The sequence below is a fragment of the Argopecten irradians genome, chromosome 6, assembly GCF_041381155.1.
Source record: "Argopecten irradians isolate NY chromosome 6, Ai_NY, whole genome shotgun sequence".
NCBI classification, from domain to species: domain Eukaryota; kingdom Metazoa; phylum Mollusca; class Bivalvia; order Pectinida; family Pectinidae; genus Argopecten; species Argopecten irradians.
The window spans coordinates 7,298,381-7,320,332 of record NC_091139.1 but is presented as its reverse complement, the minus strand read 5'-3'; the positions used below and the strand labels follow the sequence as shown (position 1 = coordinate 7,320,332).

General features: G+C 35.4%; 1 protein-coding gene across 13 annotated transcripts in view; it reads left to right on the top strand.

Moving 5' to 3' along the window:
- LOC138324853 (adhesion G protein-coupled receptor L3-like) overlaps positions 1-21,952 on the top strand; it is a 99,229-nt gene that overhangs the window by 64,865 nt on the left and 12,412 nt on the right. For all 13 annotated transcript variants that reach the window (XM_069270044.1, XM_069270041.1, XM_069270047.1 and 10 more), the window contains exons 3-16: positions 9,760-9,973; positions 12,448-12,557; positions 15,313-15,354; positions 15,599-15,853; positions 16,745-16,839; positions 17,863-18,057; positions 18,319-18,502; positions 18,870-19,004; positions 19,403-19,659; positions 20,159-20,208; positions 20,477-20,597; positions 20,756-20,859; positions 21,050-21,152; positions 21,672-21,825. In XM_069270044.1, the coding sequence (XP_069126145.1) occupies positions 9,760-9,973; positions 12,448-12,557; positions 15,313-15,354; positions 15,599-15,853; positions 16,745-16,839; positions 17,863-18,057; positions 18,319-18,502; positions 18,870-19,004; positions 19,403-19,659; positions 20,159-20,208; positions 20,477-20,597; positions 20,756-20,859; positions 21,050-21,152; positions 21,672-21,825 (2,019 nt within the window). The remainder of the gene's footprint in view (positions 1-9,759; positions 9,974-12,447; positions 12,558-15,312; positions 15,355-15,598; positions 15,854-16,744; positions 16,840-17,862; positions 18,058-18,318; positions 18,503-18,869; positions 19,005-19,402; positions 19,660-20,158; positions 20,209-20,476; positions 20,598-20,755; positions 20,860-21,049; positions 21,153-21,671; positions 21,826-21,952) is intronic.

The window sequence follows — 21,952 nt, the reverse complement described above, 5'->3', positions numbered from 1 at the left end:
TCCCCTGAAGACACATTTAGACTCTTCTAAATCAAAGACTAGACCAGTCCATTATGAAATTTTAGGGATGAATGAGTTAAATAAAGGATATGTTTAACAAAGCTTTAAGAATCAGCATATGCCCTGGTTGTATTCTGGTTCTTTAATCTAGATTTTGTCTCACTATAAAAATGTTATCCTAATTAAATTCATCCATTACCTGACTGTTATTCTGGCGAGAGCTGACAACTTAATAAGGCCCTGGTCAATTCTGCCTTTATCTGACCATGTAGCTGACAAAAGCAATAGTTATAATGACTACCCAGCCATACTTTAGATAGAAATTCACTCGATCATAACCTGCACTTTTGTGTGGTAAACCTGCTGGTCATTGACCAAACCTTGACAATGCTCACACGTTACTTCTCAAATTGTAGCTATCCATTGCCTTATCGGCCTTAATCACTATTGTGGACATGTGAATGTTTTGTCCATTACACAGTGGACAGTGGACTGACCTGGAGGCTAGATTTGTATCTAATAAGTTTGGACATTGTCCAGACAGAGATCTAAGCCCATAGGTGATTTCTTTATGACCACACACACATGTAGTGGAAAATAGCAACATGTAGAGGTCAGTAATATTAAAAATACTGCTTCTTAAACAGTCAAACCTGTCTATAATGACTACCTAAACATGGTCTTTATTACCAAGTAGTCGTTATACACAGGTCAAAATCAAAATGTGTTCTAAACAGCCATTTGAGACCCTATGAAAGTGTTCATGATAAGCAGGTGGTTTCTATACAGAGGTAGTCCGAGGCAGGTTTCAATGTATATACAGACTCAATACTCTTTTTTGTTCACACTTTTTGCTGTTGTCTGAAATCTTATCAAATTCTTCTTTTTAGTTCATTCACCCCTGAAGATACATTTGGACTCTTCTTTTTCGAAGGCTGGAATTGTCCATTATGAATTTTAAGGGGTAAATGACTTAAATCCTTTCATTGCTTTATTGTGCAAATTCCATGAGATCTATAAAAATTATGCTACAGGATTTGTCACCAAACAGCTATATATACATATACTGCAAGTTAAAAAAATTCATAAAACTGCTGAAAGCTCAGTCTTGAAAAGCCTTTCTAAAAGGAAATAATATCTTGTATATTTCTGATCCTGAAGTGTTCTGGAACGTACCAATTGAATATTATTTTGTGTGATTTTGGCATGCTTAAACTATCATGGTATGGTTCCCTGATATAATACGCCAAATCAATTCTAGACTTTTTCTTCATACCACATGCATCTGAGCTGCTCCAGAACGTAAATCCGTAAATCTGCTTTTTGACGGGATATGATTTTTTTGCGATAAAACAAGGGAATAGAAAGAATGTCTATGAATATTTATAAATTCAGGACTTTTCAATTTGATTTTAACAAAATCTTTATTGTCTGCTTTTTTAAAATTGAAATGAGAAAAGTACACCATGCTTGGAAGCCATATTGGAATGTGTGGTGCATACAGAGTGCAATGTCACCAGCAAAAACTATTGCAAAAGAGAATACAGACAAGTCACCACTAATCTGATTATCTATTAATCAGGCCTGATTTAGGGGATGCTTTGACCCTTTTGCATTCTGAATAGTCTAATCCAGCTGTGTCCTATCCAGCACATGCGACACAATGTGCATGTCACTGAAAATTAGACATGTTTGCGACTTTGTTTTTTTGTGTGTCTTGTTTTAATTCTTAAAGAAGCATCGGAATACAATGATAAATTCAGCTTACTTTTTACACGTTCTACAATTCCGCTGCAAACTCTGCCTAAATCACTGAATAGCATGAAATTCCTTCATTTAAAGTACATTCTATTTTAAATGTCAGATTTTCAATTGGAGTTCTGAAATTATTCATATGGAAATCAATGAAATTTCATTCTGTTTTTTGTCTTCTGATATAGCTTATGGCATTCGGTAGTGATTTTTTGTCAGTGGTTGTCAGACCAAGAGTACATTTACAAATGCCTTCAATATATCACACACAGCCAAGTCCAGCACCTTCCTAAATCTATTCTGTATTTGTAGTCTACTTGGTGAGAAAGACAACACAGTAAAAATAGAATCAGACTATTAATGATATAAAGAATCTGCTAAAAAAAGGTGTTTGTGCAAAATAGATAACATTGTATGTGTAAAGAAAGAAGTCATTTGTCCTTTGAGAAGCTAATATAAGGATGTTATTTAACCATTGTCCTCATCACGCCTCATCATGTCTTTACCCTGGAAGTTACTGCTATGCATATTAGTGGACAGCCAACAGGGAGAAGATATGTGATAATTAATTATACTTCGTGGTAATTAACTCGATCTACTCCGTGATAATTAAATCTACTTCTAATTGTCATAGAATAATTTAATGATTTCTCATATCAATATCTTAAAAAAAGAAAAAAAAAATTTTAAAAATTCCATGTGTTTACAGAGGAGAAAATTTTCCCCACACTAGTACTGTAAATAATTTAGATTTTCAAATTCAAAACTTTTCATAATGACCACCTCTGTATAAAGACCACCTGCATGATAAGACCACTTTCCTGAGGATCGCAAATGACCAATTCCAACACAGCTTATGTGAATCAAATTGACTTAAGTCAGTTTTTGACTTAAGTTTGTTTCGAGAAATTGGGGCCAGACCACTTGCCTGAGGATCCCAAATGACCAATTCCAACACAATGCAACCTGTGTATGTAGACCATCTGGCTATAGAGACCGTTTTTAATCTGTCCCTTGGGTGGTCTGTATAGACAGGTTTGACTAGGTATTTAGTCACTTTGGCTTATAACTTATAAGACATATAAGTTTGAAAATGTCTAACCTACAGTAAATGATATATAGATACTCCAATTTCCAGAATTTTGTTTCGCGAAAACCTTCAGCACAAATAAATGCTGTAATAAGATTTCAGCAAAAACATTGACGTTTACAGCAGTTCAATTTGTCATTGAAATGTGTCACTTTTCAGGTTTGCTTTGTGAGAACACAAATTATTTCTTGACACAAAGAGGATATTTTTGATGCTCTCCGTCTGCCTGAAATACTTAAGACTGACAGCTAGTGTTCTGTGAGCCAACCTAATCGAAAACACAGGCTCTCTACATTATCTCTGAAGCCTGCTTATACAGTGCTTAAAGCCAATCCTCATAGAGTTTACTGCCGATTTTCTATAAAGCATATTTCGCTCATGTGAAAACTCCGCTTTTATGTTGTTTGGAGAATAAAGACAATTTCATGCCATCTAGAAATGTATGACAGTTTTGTGTGTAGATTTGAGAATGTAGAAATGGTTGAATTGGGAGCAAGAAGCCTCAGTACCAGTATGTTTCCATGTAGCTGTTGTATTTGGTACTAAATTGAGATCGAAGCCCATAGAAAACCTGATCACACCCCCTGGGCAGTTAAACAGCTAGCTCATCTGGGAATCTTTACACATAAAACTTGCAACTATTTAAGAAAATAAAGACAAATCAATATTTGTGTTTTTTTCTCTTCTTGTTATCGTAGCTCATTCAGATACCAGTATATTATTGTTTCAAATGAAGATGGTATTTACGATACAATCTTTTGTAATCCTTTCATATAAACATGCTGGACCTGATCATTGTAAGGTTTCCTTTGGCTGTTTTCCTATGGCCTCTATCAGCATGTTAGCGTGCCTCCATAGCGATGTATCACCGAGGAACAGATTGTACTGACACCCAGGCAGATGTTGATCATTACACATCTAAATATGGACAAATCCGGGATACAGGGAGGTAATTAAGGAGGCTGAACCCTGTGGTATAGTCCTGCATATGGAATATCATTGAGAATTTTTTTCAAAGAAAATGAAAACAAATGTTATAATAATATAAGAGAATATTTAAACTTCAATTAGTGAGATAAATCATAAGTTTTCACCATGTTATCACAAGCATTGTATCATTGTAAATATAATTATCCTTATAATTGTGTCATTTCATTGTGATTGCACTTGAACTCCGATGCCCCCAAAAGACACAATAAACTCTTCTATTTCTTGGGTTGGAACAGTCCATTTTAAAATTCAAGGTGTGAACAAGTTCAGATATAGAGCAATCATCTTTTACCGTAACACTGCTATGACATTTCATAATTTGTGGAAGTGAATGAGTACAACAACAAACTTCAAACATGTACAAATTGTTTCAAATTAATATTTGCTGCGTATATGTATTGAACTAATTATATACATGTTCATAGTTTTGCACTTTAATTGCTTCATGGTTGAACCTGTTCCACTTTGTGTGTACCAAGGATGTATAAATACATAATCATACATGAATTGTGGTAAATAAAACTTCAAAGAAATATATTCTGTAGATAGAAGAGGGCAATAATTTGATTTAAAGACAAAAGGTCACTGTTGACATGAAACAGTTTTTCGTTGAGTAAGATAAAATAAATTTTGTTTCTGCCCAAAAAACCAAAGTGAAACTAGATAGGATTGGAGTCGGGAACAGCTAGGCTGTGGGGAACTCTAACACAGTGACAGTCGGCCTTTTGTCTACAGATAGTTATGATGGAACACCAATGTTGTGATTTTATCTTTCTCTACCTATCTGACACATCTGCTCCCAAAGGACATAGGGCATACATGTACGTATTAACAGTTTTAATGGAAGTCTGAGGCTGCCCAAGTACAATGTATCTGTTGTCTTTTATAGTCGGGCAGTTTGTTGTGGAGGCTATAAGTGTTGGTGGCTACCAGACAGACATGGGTGGGGGTTTGGATGGCTATGAGAGGGGGAGGGGAAGGACAGACGGTGGGGAAGGACAGACCTTGTAATTGAGAGGAGGCAGATATGTATTGGTGGGTGGGGTTTGGTGGACTATATGAGAAGTGGGGAGAGTGGAGGGGAGGAGGCAGATTTGGGTGGCAGTTTATGTTGGCTATGGGAGGGGCAGGGGAGGAAGAATGAATGGGAGGAGGCAGATATATATGGATTGCGGTATATATTAGGTTTGTGATGGGTAAGACTAAATGAGGCAACATACATGGGCAGGGTGTGGTTGGCTATGGGAGATAGGAAGAAGGAGAAAGAATGGATGAAAGGGGCAGATGAGGGTGGGAGTTTTAGAGAGTTAAAGGGAGGGATGAAGAGACCGTGGGTGAAACAGAATGTATACTCTAAAGTCGGGGTATAATTGATATATTGCAGTGATGAGGGCACAGGATTAGAGATAGAAATAGGGAGTGAGATATTGTGCTGTGAGGGCATATAAAGAACAGGATGTCGGGGTTTGGTATATTGGAGTGAGGGCACTCAGAAGCGATGGTCATGTGTATTGAAGGTCAAATTTACCTGGAACTAGCAGTCAAGACTGTTGTGAGGGCACAAAAGGTATAAGAAGCCCATGATGTAGAAAGGGGAACGGACTTGCAGTAGGAGAGAGTAGACAATTTATGGTCGGGTCAGAGTGGTGATAAGTCCTTTACTAGGGTCACACATCAGATTAGTGTAAGTCTCACAACTCCACACATGTTTTATTTCAGACCACTTCTGGGATTTCTCTCCACCAGACAATATCAGATTATAGTGAACAGTTGATCTCTCAGCCAAACTCCTTACTATCTCAAACCCCTCTACTTCTCTAAATAAAAAATCAACACTTGTACAGCCACTCTGAACAAATTTACCAAATGGATTCTGGCAGCAAATTGATTGTTATAAACTTGAAAAAAATATTGAAAGAAAAAAAAAAATCTGTACAAAAAAAATTATTGGTAAAATAATAATTATTGAAAGTGTTTATCGAAATAGGAAAAAAAATATTGTAAGAAAAAAATTGATAAGAAAATATTCGAACAAAAGAAAATTAGTTAAAATATTATTGAAACTATTCATTTAAAACATTTGTACTCTATTGAATTATCAATAAAGAAAATGATGTTGTAAAAAACATTCTTTAACATTCAAATTAATGCTAGTTGTGTGAACTTAATATGCTTTCATATTTGTGATGGAGGCACTTGATTGTGGAGCATATTTCAATTTAGTGATAGCTAGATTACGGCAGTAACACATGATTGTAGTGGCACAGAGATGTCTATAATTTGATATGGAGGACAAAGTTCCTGGCAAATAGAAATGAATTGACAGCTACTGTGGGAGAGAAAGTTCTGTCTCCTATGACATTGGTACAAGGGGAGTCATTATGATACATTAAGAAGGTCCTGAAGGAATCTAGGAAATCTCAAAGGAATGAGAGGAAATCTCGAGTATTGAAAACTGAATGGTCCCTAACAGGCGTCTAAGGATCTGGTCTTGACAAGGCCTAATAGAGGAATAGTGGACAAAGTGTTAGGTCCAGTGGTGCCATAATGTCACTGGAAAAACTCGAGACAAATGACCAGATGACCACTGCAGTGGTATGTATAGTACTGCCAGACACTGTGGCCTTATCACCTCAGAATGACCAGGGATATCTCACTAACTGACCATTATCTAGTCACAGCTGACCATTATCGTTTACTTGTAAATTTTCTAATCAATACATTCTATTCCGGCTGATTGCAGATTGTGATGGACAGCTTGTTATATTGATCTGTTGTGTTTCTGTTTCTGATAGTTGTTTTGTCTATCTGGTAGATGAGTATCGTAACATATTTGATAAAAGATTATTGCATTGAAATTCTTATTCGATTTTATACAAATTAAACCTGTCTATTAAACAGAATATCTTACCTTTTATTGCAAAGTGGTCTTTATACACAGGTCATATTGTGTTGTGCAATGGTCAGTTGTGACTCTAAGAGAGTGGTCTTATTAATCAAGAGTTCATCGTACAGAGTTAGTCAGTGCTCATTATACAGAGGTGGTCACTAACACAGGTTTTACAGTGGGTATGAATTGAACTCACAAAGCTAATGAGTAATGACTACCCTAGTTATTGGATGAGAGCTAGGTCTTTAATTGCATCAGGAAAAAAAAATGTACATTAATCATCCGTGTCAAATTTAAGTAATTTATCATTTTCTGAGAATATCCTGTCAATTACTACTACATGTTGCATGTTAATTAAATGATATGTGAAATGTAGTCATACAATTATGTAATCATTGTGCAAAATCTAAGAACATTAAGGTAGTTCCAAAGTCAGATAATATGAAACCACGCAGCGTGCTCGCAAACACACATTTACCTTTTCAGTTGCTGAGCAAACACATAATATACATAATAAAAAATGCAGTCACATGGTACCTTGGCCATTTGATTGACAGCTTGCGATCTCTCAATCATGAGCTCATGTGAGACTCGCAGATCAAGATACTCAACAAAAAATCTGTAGACAGAGACTGGGATATCAGCTGATTTTTTCATAAATTAAAACTTTTTGCACATTTGTACAAATACCATTCAAATCTGAAATTAGAGGAAGGATGATGATTTTGACTGGTTGTCAAGTGTTTAATTTTATCCAAACTTAATGTCCGTTTATCACTATTTTAGTGCCCATGGCTGTCATATTTATAATTTATCTATAAAGTTGCTTTCCCCACCTCTCTCGTTATACATCCTCTTTTTAAACCTCGATAGCCACTTCCTGTCACCACAAAGAGGCTGTTGAGGAGGTCGCTGTGGGAGACTGATTACAGTTCCGAGGTTAAAGAGTGGTTGTGTCTGTCTGAAATTCTCGGGATCTAATTCCACAGAGAGTTAGTCTTGTCAACATCCCCAACCACAAATTGCTTCATATGATAAAGCAATGTAACAGGGTTTTTACTGCAAGATAGGGGCAGGGCCTTAGATACTATCGCAGTTATACTTTCTGGTGATGCTGAGCTCACACCAGTGGCCACTCGATTTTGTGATAGTTCGATGCTGGAGATATATATAGTAACAGGCATTTTTACAGCTTTTCACACTCATGTAATTATGTATGTCACCTTTAAAACACTTTGAAATATGTAACAGTCAATATTTGAACAGACTAATTGAGTTAGGATGCATTTGGAAACGTCATAAAGTGAACAAAAGTCAACTTTTAATTGATCTGCAGAGAGAGGCCTTGCCTGCTTTGGACTGAATAATTCAGTGAATTGTTTTTGCACTCAAGATAAGCCCAATTAAGTTGTTGTTTCTTTGACTTTCCCTTTACAATAGTGATGCAATTTCACCTCGCTGTCTCTTGAGTCATCATCAGAACTTTGCTCCACTATATATCTGCAGGTGATGATTAAAGGTGTCTGATTTTCATCTCAATTCCTTCATGAAGAATTCATTTCTTGTGAAAGAGAGAAACAGACTGGTCTATACTATTGTGGTCAGGTCATTGGGTATGTAGACACCTTTGGTCCACTAATGCCTGATGCAAGATGCCTTATTTTCACCTAAATTCCTCACGATTTTTGAGAAAAATTTATCAGCTGAATTCTGATACTAGATTATCTCCCCTAGTTTTGAAACTTTAATGAAGTGACTGAAATTATGAAGTTAATTTTACTGATAATTCTAATATTATAGACATTGATAATCAGCCTCGACTATTAAATAGGATATTATACTGGACTGTAATCTAAATCATACTCAAATTTTATATCGTCACAGTACCCTGTACAATTAATTTATTAATTGTCTTCCTTGAATTCTTATTAATATGAAATTGAATAATTAATTGTGTTTTATTTTGAGATGTACTGGTTAGGTTCTGGTTGAGGGGTTAAACCATTAATTAACCATGCTTTTCATTCCACCATTGGAGGCTGTGTATCAGATGAGATCTGACGATAAGGCATATTTAAATACTGGCGTGATACCTTACTATCGTGTGTAACATGGAAGGTTAAATCGGGTGTTAAAGTCAACAGTGTCTGATTGTATAACACGCCCTAATCAGCGCTCAGATCTCCGAAAATGAAACTAAAACTGCAGCGAGTGCCGATAATAGATGTGTTGTATTTCCCTAATGTATTTCTATCAAAATAAACTTGATTGATGACCTTGCTTAAATGAATGACCTTGAAGTTTGTTGGAAATGCACCGGAGCACCAGACTATAAAGCTGTTGTACTCTGTCACCTCCTGCGATCATCCTCAATCTAATCCTAACACGCAGAGACTGGAGACGTCTTTCGCCACGATTCACAACAAGATTTACTGCAAACGCATGATCATTTTAACTTTGTCTTTTTATCTGAAGTGACATTACTGTTCCTTTGTGACATATTATAATTCCATGAAATTTCTTTTTATAAGATATTTTATATATCTAATTTCGCTTAAGATATTTTGAAGTTAGACTTATACTGATTTCTGTAATACACCATTTTGAATTAATAAAGATACAATGTATTTTGTTCAAAATCGCAATAGATTTATACAAAAGGCAAAGCATCGTTAGGATGGGTTCTTAATTTATCAGGTCCATCAAATTAAGTTCCGCTCTCAACCTGCACAACTTATCTACTGTTTACTTCTGATCTGTTTGATTATTGACTTATGGTTTAATTGTCTCTGTTATCAAGATAATTTTTAATGATTTGTTTTAATGTAGAGTTTTCAAAATTCTTTTGGGGTTCTCATTTTAATGAGTGAGTTGCAATCTGGATAAGATTTTTAGCAGAATGCGATAATAGTAGATTATCTCCCCTGAATTGGAAATGTAAATCGGCGACATTGAAGATATCATAACGATAAAGCACAATTATCACTCACCAATTATTCACCCTACTTAATATGATGATGTTATTTCTTTGTTTTAGGAGTCGTAAACAGCCACACCCCCAGTAACGTGACGGTCGCCTACGCCTGCGAGGGAAGCACGCTGTATCTGTCATGTAAACAAGGGGAGATAATCCGGGTCCTTCGCGCTAACTATGGCCGTTTTATACTGAAGATGTGTAACCAGCATGGTACCACTTCGGGCTGGAACCTACAATGTGCATCGCATACATCACAAAGAATCGTCGCAGAAAGGTACATAACATTATAGGGATAGTGCACTTAGTGTACCAGAGGTCAAAAGTAGTGGTGTTTGGAGTTTACCAAGGGTATTTAAGGTCGTTTCATTAAAATTCATAGATTTTAATAAAAATGTTCAAAGTGATGAATAAAATCTTGGATAATTTTGATGATATTACCAAAACATACATAATTATTCTCTTTGTGAAATTAATTACAAAATTCATTATAAATAAGGTATTCTAATTTGAAATTTTAGCGATTCTTTTCCTATCTTGCTCCATAGATGAAGAGAAATATGATATTTATTATCAATTGGAAATATAAGAACTACAGAATTGTAATATTAATTGTCATTGTGATAGCTTAATAATAGATTGCTGCTATCAGAGTCAACTGGCATGAGATCTGTTAAGATATACAGCAGCAATGTAAATTGTTCACTCTACACCAAATAACCTTTTGTTTATTACATTAAATATTCCGCAGTCCCCTGACATTAATAATTCTTTTACAATTACTACTGTAGGTTGTATGAAAATAAAATTAGCGGCTATAAAAACGGCCTTATCTATAAAGCCAATCTGCTGATCGTGTGTAAATGTTAGAGACAGCTTTATTGTGGGGAAATTTTTAGGAATACATCTTACATGTTATTGACATTGATAGGTGCACTGGGAAAAATATATGCACTATACCAGCCTCAGCCATAGGAGAGCCCTGTGAACATGGCTATAGTTACCTACAGGTCGAATTTGAGTGTCGTGGTAAGCCATGCATTGAAACTAAAGCTAGTTCATTATACAATGCATGTTTTGCCTAATTCGGTCTGTTGCCATGGAAGCAATTGTACCAACACCTGTGTGATTTGATCAAAAATAAGAATAGAAATGTACCATCAAAAAACCTTCCACTAATTCGTTTGTGGATTTAAAGTCATTATAAATGTACTGATTGCTACAAAGGTAAAAATCAATATCATGACTATGCAATTTACTGAACGCTAACAATTTTGAAGAAAACTTTTTCAAAGTGAATTTGGTTACAAAATTTTTGAACTTATTTTACAAGCTTTATGAATGCTTGATGATATGGGGAAACAAAGGCTTTTGAACTTCCATCTTCTCTATATTTTGGCAGAGATGTTTTATTATCAAATTGACATCTTTACAAGCATTTATTGTGTAATTGATATATGTGACATGCTTAGTTCACTATATGGATATTTCAATAAGTGCACGTTTCCATGGTGACAGTGTGTCGTTAGATTAGTTGTTCCTGTAATTATAACACTGTGTCGTTGTCATGGATAGTCTATACTTGGCCTACCTCCTTATGTAATCAAGAGAAGCATGGTACTGCAAATATAGTTTTCCTGACTTTAATTACAGATCTTCATAATTTTCTGAAAGGTTGTATTCATACTATCATAAATGTAAAATTTATAAAATTAGCACGACAAAAAAATATTTCTTTATGAATCCATATATATATATATGAGGAAAGCCTTAAAAATTATATTTCCCCATTATGCTTACAAAAATATGTCTGTTTAAATATACTTTAGTTTAAAATTTTGTTTCTATAAAATAATGTACTTCTGGAAGAAAAATTTGAATAGTCTACACACAAGAGTCCATCTTCTCCATAAGGACAGACAAAAATTATAGCTTAAGTATATAGACTTGAAATCTGAGCTGATCAATCAATAAATATGGAAAATATCTGAAGTTTAGTTTATGTGGTTCAAGTTCTCGAATTTCAGCAGACATTTTCTTTCAGAAATTGTATGTCTGCCAAGCTTGGTTTTCAATGTGTTTGAAAGAACTTGGCATGCTCAGCGAACTAAGCATTTAGGCTGAGAAAAAACAAGACATTTTTATTGTTCATTGATAACAAAGCTTTCAAAATTCCAGTACTTTCACATTTTGTTTGATTTTTTGGTTCAATTTTGATTTTGAATCTGTAAAAGTAAAACAATTTATCCCAAAATAAGCCCTCTCCACATTAAGCTCTATCCACAACTAAGCCCCTTCACGAGTAAGTCCTCTCCTCATGTAAACTCCACAACATTTAACTCTACCAGAAGTGTGTCCGGACCACATATACACCCCATACACATAGAAACCACTTTCTTTTCCAGTTCATATTACTAACTTAGAAGAATGTACTGGTTCATATTTAAGCCCTCTTGAATATGCTGGTTCACATTTAAGCCCTCTTGAATATACTCGTCCACATATAAGCCATCTGCAACATACTGGTTTTATTTGATCTTAAGATATAAGGCACTTAATCATTACAATCATATATTGTATTACTTAACTTACTGTAAGATGTTCACTAAGCAAAGTTAACCGCATCTTAATTATAGAGAGACATATTCCACAGACACCCATATATTAAACCCTTAGTAGATGAATTGTTTCTAACAGACATTCTCATTGGTCTAACTGCATGCCGCCCTTTTCTGATTGGCTTGTTTGTAGGTGTGATGGCCGCCCTCGTTGCAATATAACGGTGAACAACAGCGTGTTTGGTGACCCCTGTGTAAACACAAAGAAATACTTGGAGGCTCACTACTACTGTGTGAAAACAGGTAACACTTCCTTCCCACCTTCCTTCCTTCCTATTTCTCCATCCTTTTATACTCCTGTATGTCTCCATTGAAATCCTCTCCTTTCTTCTCCCTTTTGTCTCCTTTAACCTTTATTCTTGAGTTTTTGTAATGGGCGTTGGGGATGGGGTGCGGCAGGGCTTTGAACTTTAACCATTTCTGTTGCCTTCTGTAGCATCATCTCGCATCTCTTCCCATTTCATGATGTATGGAGGCGGAACTCTTATGTCTTTTCCATAAAAAAATATGCCTGGCCAATGTGTCAAGAGATATTTCCTCATCATGTAGGATTTACTGTGAATTATTATATACTATTAAAAGTTATTGGTCCATGAATCATCATCCAGCATTCCTTCATGGCTAAATTAACAATGTAACACTTCCTTTCTTAATCGAAAGTATTCAAATTTAATTTCAAATTTGCCTTGAGGAAAAGCCAAAATAATGGATAATCTTAAAAGAGGATTACGATAATAATTGACTTTCAAAATTAGTTCATTAGAGAAATTTAAGACTCTTTCGAAAAGACAAGCATGTCTTTGTCCTTAGGGTTGTGTTCAAAAGAGGTTGTCATTTTGCCATTGTAAGTGAGTTACATCCTCCCTCTGTTTAAAGTCATTTGTGATTTTGCCCTTCTAGACACTTTGCACCCTCCCCGTATTTTAAGAGTGATTTATAAGACCTACACATATTGATTTACCACAAGAGATTTAAGGCGAGTTATACCTATAAGTCAGCATGGCATGGATCCCAGCATGTTATCCATAGACTAGGAAATCTAACAATATGCATCATCCAAAGTTTTATCATAATAGCGAATTCCACAGCTGCGTAAAAGGAAACCAAATTAATGGATAACGCTTTGTCTTCGTTATCAGCATGTACCGTTGTGAGAATCATTCTGCTGTTGTAACCTATACAAACTCTTGTCTTAAATAATGAATATTCCCTTCAGCAAAATCTTACATAAGATTTTAAGATGTTACCCCGCTGACGAATGGTATTTTTTCTCTATATCAAAAACAGGAGAAGACAAATTAATATTTTTCTTCAGTTACAAATGTTACTTTAATAATTTACGCCATTACCACCATTGAAAAATTTGAGCTTCTTAATTTTCTTCAAGATAAATATATTGCTTGGAAATATTTAATTGCGTTCCGAAAAAATTCCATGGCACTATGTCCAATATGAAATTAAGAACTGATTGTACATGCACCAAAAGGCAAAATGAATTATCTTATATGCATTTTGTGTTAGTTAGACATATGTTCAAATGATAGGTATAGTTTTTGCTCTGTCGGCGCTAGAGCATCTTAAAAATACTTTTATACGAAATTTTATTTCATCACCTTAATGCAGAAAACTATCTTTATTTTTAGTTGTTGTATTTTTGTATGTAATTCAGTTTCCTGTGTTTCTAATAAGACATATTTGATAAAATTATCATGTTTTGTTATTCTAAGAAGCTACGTTTGATGATATTAATGTCCGTATTTCATCTACCACCAGCAGATGTCGGTGTATAAAGTCTATTAATCTATCTTATATGTTGTCCTACCAGTATACCAATCTATTATTTTCAGGTTTTCCCTCGGTTTTACTCTGCAATTATTGAGTAAATGTATTCCATTTAGTAAAAATAATCCCGCGGACTTGTCTTCATCATCACATTATAGGTATATGTGTGTGTGACGGTATTAACACAGCAAGTTTGATGTCGACTTGGTGAAGCACTAGGCTCTATTTGACATCGATTTTCCATTTAAGGGCGAGGAATACCATTGTGAACATCTACTCTGGGATTAATTTAGCCCTTCTCCCCTATGCTCCGTAAACTGCCCTCTTTAGTTTTCCACACCAAATTGATCTTCACAGAAGGTCTACGAGAATTAGTTGATATGTGGTATCTTGATCTTCTACAGCGCCGATATCTTGTTACGTTAAACCTTCGGGGATGTCGAGGATGTCAATACTCAATTTTTAACTATTAAGATTCGTTATTAATGCTCTCTGTTGATTTATTCTTCTTTGCGACAGATACACTTAACAGGATTCCTCACTTGTGAAATTGAATAGGTTCAAGAGTTAGCAGAAGTATGGGATCGTGATGTACAGGATTTCCGAATCCTTTTATAACTTACAGCTGCTGTCACTGCAGTATTTGTTTACGATATTGACAAAAGAATTGAAATACATGTGTTGTTTTAACTGACATTGTTAATCCTTAAAGTAAACATTCTTTTATTGAATTTCCTCATTTTTTCTCATTTTTTTCTCTTTTTTTTTTTTCATTTTGTTTTTGTGAGTTTAATTTGTCAGTACATTATACAACCTTTTTACAAGTCATTCTAAATTCATAGAATTCTGAGAGATATTTTGAGAGCACATCATTTAGGAAGATTGACTTGTTTTGTAATCATATTGTTTTTGAAATTAAAATGAAAATATAATGGGCATCTTTTGATTAGTTAAAAGTTGTCCATATATGGTATTTTAACCTTGACCTTGAGAGTGGAATGGCTGCCGATGCATCATCTAGTGGTAACTTCCGGTACATTGTCATCGGTTGGCATCAATATGATGCAGAATTTAGTGGCGATCGTTAATTTGTTTATAATTTTTTCTTATTTTTTTTCTCTCTCTGTTTAAAATTTTATTAGTAAAGTAGTCACTAGCGGTAGTGGTGAATTTTGATTGGTTTATGATTTTCATTTTGTTGTGTTTTGATTACCAGGTCCTCCCACTACAACCAGTACATCCACAACAACTACACTAGGTATGATATCAAGCTACGTCATACATTCGTTTTGTTCATATTTAATTTTGTTTTACTTCATATTTTGAAATGTTTGATTAAAAAATTTAGTACCCTTGAAAATATGCCATATACCGGTAGAAAGTGGTTTCCCCAGTGTTGTAATGGTAAAAATTGCTTACATATTAAGAGATGAGAATGAATTGAATTATGGATCCTGCTGTGTTAATTATTTGTCCTCATTTTGTGACATTTTAATCTAAAGCTACAACTACACCAAAACCTACGACTCCGAAACCAAGACCTGTCACCAAGAAACCCAGTACAACATTGGCGACCACTCCCCCTTGGAGGGTAACAACCCCAACCCCCCAGCCCCCAACTATGACCCCTACCCCTGACGAGGGAAAGGTATTACCCAGACTGAAGACCTGCTATGGTAAACACAAAGAGGGAGTGTGGTGGCCGCCAGTCCGCGAGGGAGAGACGTTTGAACGGCCATGTCCTCAGGGTAGAATTGGTAAGTTGGGTACGGTGTCATGTTGGGATATATTACTGTTAAATTCTATTACTGTAGTGTAAAGATAGTAAACTACCATTATAGTGCATCCGGCCTTGGGTTATATAAAAAATCTTACAATAATCTATTTTTGTTGACCATGATTATTATAACTTTATTAAAATTAGACTAGTTATTCCGCTCCACTACGATGCTCTTCGTTACGCTGCAATACAAGATCCAACAACTTCCTGCGGAGCGTAACGAAGATCATTGAGTGGAGCGGATCAAATTACAAGTCAAATTTTAATTAGATTGCTTCAATATATTTGTGTATTCCATCCTTGCATAATCCAGAGTAATTTGCATTTACATGCAGGGATATCAATTGTGATGTCGTTAATTTGTGGTTGTTTGTTAATTTCTTAAATATGATATTATGCTCACAAATCAATACCTACCTACATGGGCAGATAACTTTGTTATACGCAAATACAGAATATACAAAACAGGTACAAAGCTTAAGACTTTTTCAGACTTTAGTTGACTTCAGATCATTTGATAATGATCGGTCAAGAGATTATCAAAATCTGCTCACTATAAATCTTTAAAACCCTCAAATTCCCCAAACCAAAGAATCTTTGATTTATGGATTGCAACATCCTCCTCTATGCTTCTATAGTACCATTCAGTCGCTGTCTAATTCACTGACTGGGAAATTCCATCATGTCTTCAATAAAACAACTATTAGATGGTAAAGTATCACATAGCCATCTCCAGCCCTGTCTGTAGGGTTTATAACTGTATTTGAATGCTATATCTGGAGGTTGTAGCAGTAGGTTCTATAGTATTTCTGGTGTGGTTGTCAGTATGGAGATTGCGGTTATCAGAAGTGTCACTTTACTTTTGCAGGTATGATGTCTTGGCAGTGTGGGAAAGGAGAATGGATTGGGGAACCAGACCAGTCCAACTGCGTGTCCTCATGGGTGAAGAATGTGGAAGATATGGTAAGTATTTCAACCCCTCCTATCTTAGGTTGGGCCAGTCCAATTTTTTTTGTCATTATTGATGAAGAATGTAGAATATAAGCTAGATCTATCAACTTTTCTCTCCTTTCCTCTCTCCTCTCACTGTTTCAACTGCTTGTCCTTATGAATGAAGAATGTAGTATCCCTCTCTTTCTCAGGTTGGACCAGTCCTATTAGTTCTCCATTCTCCCTTAGATTCTGTTCCCTTGTTACACTGTTATTCTCTGTGATAATTCTCACACTGAAACATCATAAAATGTAATATTATATTCACTGTTTAGAGATAAAAAACATCACTCTAGCAATGTTTCAATAGTTTCATTGTCTCTACGGGTTTTGTTGATCTTGGTGTAGAATTTCATCATTATTGAAGAACTATCAGGAACAACAAGAACAACAGTTCATATTTCCATTCACGATTACATTACTTCAGGATCATATGTCAACAGAACTTCTGGGGAATGGTTAACCTTCACAAGATCCTAAGAGAACATTTCAACTCATTCTACAAAATTTGAAATTATATGTCATTGAATGATTTGACTGATCATAAAAGAATCTTAATCAGAAAGAACATTTATTGTTGGTAACAGGATCTGTATCCTAAAATAGAAATTTAACAATATTAGAGTCTGAGAATGTTAGAGAATTTTAGAAAATTTTTGATTTATTCTACAAGAATATTAATATTAAAAGAATATGCGATCTGGTACTTTGTACCTTCTTCATCAAATATCTTTAACCTTTGACCTGTTAGTGACATACCGGTAATTCAGGCTGATTATCTTTACTTAACCTTGAGATATCTTTCGAGCTCCAAAAACCTTCAAAATTTGAAATTAAAGTTTTGATCATAAATGAACATTTAACCATAAAATCATCAAATAGATATTTAACCTTGAAAATGTTTTCGTTAACCTTTGACATTATTTGACCTTGGGAATGACCTTTTCTTTAACCTTTGACATTACTTGACCTTGAGAATGACCTTTGCTATTGTAGATGACACAGAACAGTGACGCGGAGGAGACTGCTCAGAAGATGCTTGAAATGACAAATCGGGGGAAGGCCATATGGGTCGGGGATTTGAAGAAAACCGCTAAGACCCTTCTCCCTAACCTCATTAAATTGGTAAAGAGACAAACAGGTCGCCATTCCAGAAAACGCAGGAAAGAGACACTGAAAAGACTTACAAAGGTAAGTGTGGTCTTGATGACCTGTTGTTATTCAAGTGGTTCTTGGTTTCATTAATTCCTCTTTTTAAAGAATGTAATAAAGCAATATTCAAAGATGAGGAAAAACTCCAGCAATTCACTGTTTTTTGGAAATAGAAGAAGTGAGGAAATCCTTTAAAGTTAAGGAATGTTGGTGAAACTGGACCTTGCTGCATATACTAAGTTCTGCCATGATAAGATTGTCTAACATATCTTCATATTGATGTGTGTTATGTTTTTGTAGAATATTGTAAAAACAGGAAGTAACCTGTTGTCAGAAGAGCACAGTAGTTCCTGGGAGAAGTTGAACGCTGTTGACCGATCAGAAGTCGCCACATCTTTGGTCACTGGCATGGAAGAAACAGGATTTGAGATCGCCAGCACACTACATGTGGACGAATCGGTCATACAGGCAGATGAAAATATATGTAAGTGATTGATACCTATCGGCAAAATTTTGAATAATATCAAATCAAATTCTCTTCGAAATACCTTTGAAACAGTTTATGAAGTACTGATTGTGTGTCCATGCATGTATATCATGTCTAATTGTAGCTTATCAGGCATATCTGTCAAATTAAATGAAATTGCTATCAATCAAAAACTTCTGCATAGACCTTTTTCTTTGTACTTATCATACTCTTTTGTTTTCAAGTCTTAGACACAAAAAAACTAGTTCATGTATGACCACAAGAGAAAGAAGATCTTTTCTGCAATTTTCACAAAATCTGTTGTTCAGATTTTCTAAGTAGGCTAGCATTGTGATATAAATATATTTTCTTCACCTTATACCAGTGATGGAAGTGAATGCTGTAGATGTCAATAAAAAGTCCATGAAGTTTCCATCTAAAAGCGCTGGAGGAGTGTGGGCGGAGGACGCGGACCAGGTCACCATACCCATAGAGGGTCTTCAGTCCTCCCATCAGGACGGTAAGTAGCTGTAAACAACCGATGGAATCAAAATTTCTTTTTGTATATGATTGTTACTTCTGACTTTCAGCTTTCTGTATTTTAGTGACAGTTAAGATCCAATTTAACAGTAACATGCTATCAAACAAGACAAAGGGAGTCAATGAAAAAAAGTTTTCTATAGCCAAATGGCCTTTTTACAAAGGTTAAATTGTGATGTAATTGGTCATTCTGGACATCAAAAAGTGGTCCTGTTAAGTCAGTAATGCAGATTTTAATGAGTAATTAGAGCAGAGACAAATCCATTCAGAAAGTATCAAGATTTTGTGGTCCATTGATTATAGGGAAATAATATATGAATGTACTGGTAATTTAACAGATAGCAGCTGTACATAGCTATGATCCTGAATTTCCTACAGGTGCTGTGAGAGTCGTGTTTGTCGTCTACCAACATCTCAATGAATGGATGGTTAGTGATCAGACGTCACAGGACAAACAGAAAGACACCAAGGGCTACAGTTCAGATGGGACGGACACAGAATTTGAGACGGTTACCAAGGCAACCACCAGGGTTGGGCCAATCAACTCCAAGATTTTCTCCGCCTCCATAAACAACAATACACGGCAGCCAACACCACTAACACAACCAATTACGTTTACTCTGAAACACTTACAGGTAAAGTTCAATATGAGGTATATTACTGTGGCAACAATATTAATGTTCAGTGATATTTTCGTTCTTCTGCTCACAAAGGGCCAATAATGAAATAGATACACTGTATGCGTAATCTACAACAAGTCCTGATTGCTATTTGTTGTAGCAATGCAACTTTGTGTACATTTTGAAACAGTTATGCTTGTCCCTTATTCCTCAACTTGGTTTACATTTAAACTTTCAAGTATGTAAAATGTTTTGTTAAAACTTTGTTCTTGAATTTCCTGTATTGGTCTATGGAATCTTATAAGAAAACAGGTAGTGATACTGTGTGGTTAAGGTATTATACTTTTATAAACTTATACACCCCTGCAGACACATTTAAACCCATCTTAATTCAAAGTCCGGAACAGTTCATTTTGAATTTTGGGGGGGGAATGAGTTAAAGGACATAACCATATATTCCACTGCTTAAATATGATTGTGTGGGTATGTACAAATTTATTTTTTAACCTTTCAGTCTTCAGCTGAGTATGATCCTGTGTGTAGTTACTGGGATATCTATAGCAGGTAAGGGAGACGAAATTCACCATCTCTAAATAATCTCCTAAGCTATGATTGCAACTCATTCCTCTTTTTATGATGAAAACAAACTTTTAGATACTTCAGTACGGATTTAGCAACAGATCTTGTGTAATTAACACTATATGGCTTCATGAAACCTTATATTACACCTGATTAAAGCTAGCCTTAATGTCACCAAATGTCTTACCAACCAAATTACAAATTCTATTGGAGTCAAACTTACATCAGACCTTGTCTTATGTTCTATTTTTAGTATGCCTGCCCATTGGTCAAGATTAGGATGTCAGGCCTTGTCCAGTAACGACACTCACACCACTTGTCAGTGTGACCATCTCACTAACTTTGCTGTACTGATGGACGTCACGGGAACAAAAGTAGGTCACTCTTCACCTGTGGTCATCAACAAAAATGTCCTAATAGGATATGGTCAAGGTTTAATCAATAAGTTAAGATATTATTGCTGATGTGTATGTAACCTTATGACATTGTTCCAAGGTTAACTAACTAACCATTGGTTGTTGTCTCCCCTTAGTTGTCTCCAGAACACCAGGTGTCACTACAAGCAATTACATTCATTGGCTGTATCATCTCTATCCTGTGTCTCTTCTTCAGTTTCTTCACATTCTGTTTCTTCAGGTAAGTCTAAGTTCTGAAATTGAAAATCCCCAACTTCTTATCGATACAGAAAATATCATAAGTAGACAGCAAAATGTGATGACTCAAACAATGAATAAATGAATTCAAGAAATAATTAATGTAAAATATCCTGAAATGTCGTTCATGGCAATAACGATGTAAAAATCATGTCTGGATGTTTGTATTACAGACAGCTACAGTGTGACAGAAATACCATACACAAGAATCTGGTGCTCTCCCTCATGTTGGCTGAACTACTCTTTTTGGTCGGAATAGGCATGACCCAAAATCATGTAAGTGATACAACCATACATCTCAATGTCAGAGGCAAAGCTTCAAGGGTATTAGTTAAGCTTCAAGGTCAGAGGTTAAGCTTCAAGTGTATTGTTTAAGCCTCCAGATCGCAGATTGATATAAACTTCAAGGGTAGAGGTTAAACCTTAAGGGTAGATGTAAAGCCTCAAGGTCACAGTTTTAAACTTAAAAGATCAGAGGTTAAGCTTCAAGGGTAGAGGTTAAACCTCAAGGGTAGATGTTAAGCATTAAGGTTACAGGTTAAGCTTAAAAGATCAGAGGTTAGGCTTCAAGGGTAAAGGTTAAACCTCAAGGAAAGATGTTAAGCCTCAAGGTCACAGGTTAAGCTTTCATGGTAGAGATAGAAGTTTGAAATTGGAGTTCGAATAATTTTGAAAATCAGATATTTTTAGGTTATCCAATTTTCTTACCATATAAAGATGATAATATTATATACTCTTGTTTGCTGTGATTGCCAGTGTGATTAACTCCTAATTACATATTTAACATGATTGTAGATTGTGTGTGCGGTGATTGCCGGTGTGCTCCACTATCTTTTCCTGTGTGCGTTTGGCTGGATGTGTTTGGAGGGAGTACAGCTCTATGTCATGCTCATTGAAGTGTTTGAGCCTGGCCGGTCACGCAGCAGGATCTACTACTTATGTGGATACGGTAAAACCTTACTTACATTAAAATCTAAATATGTACCTGGGTTAATAACAGTAAAACACAAATTCATAGTTACAACGTAGTAAATTTCATTCGCATCAAGGTTCCTTTAAGATGTCTGTAATGTGTA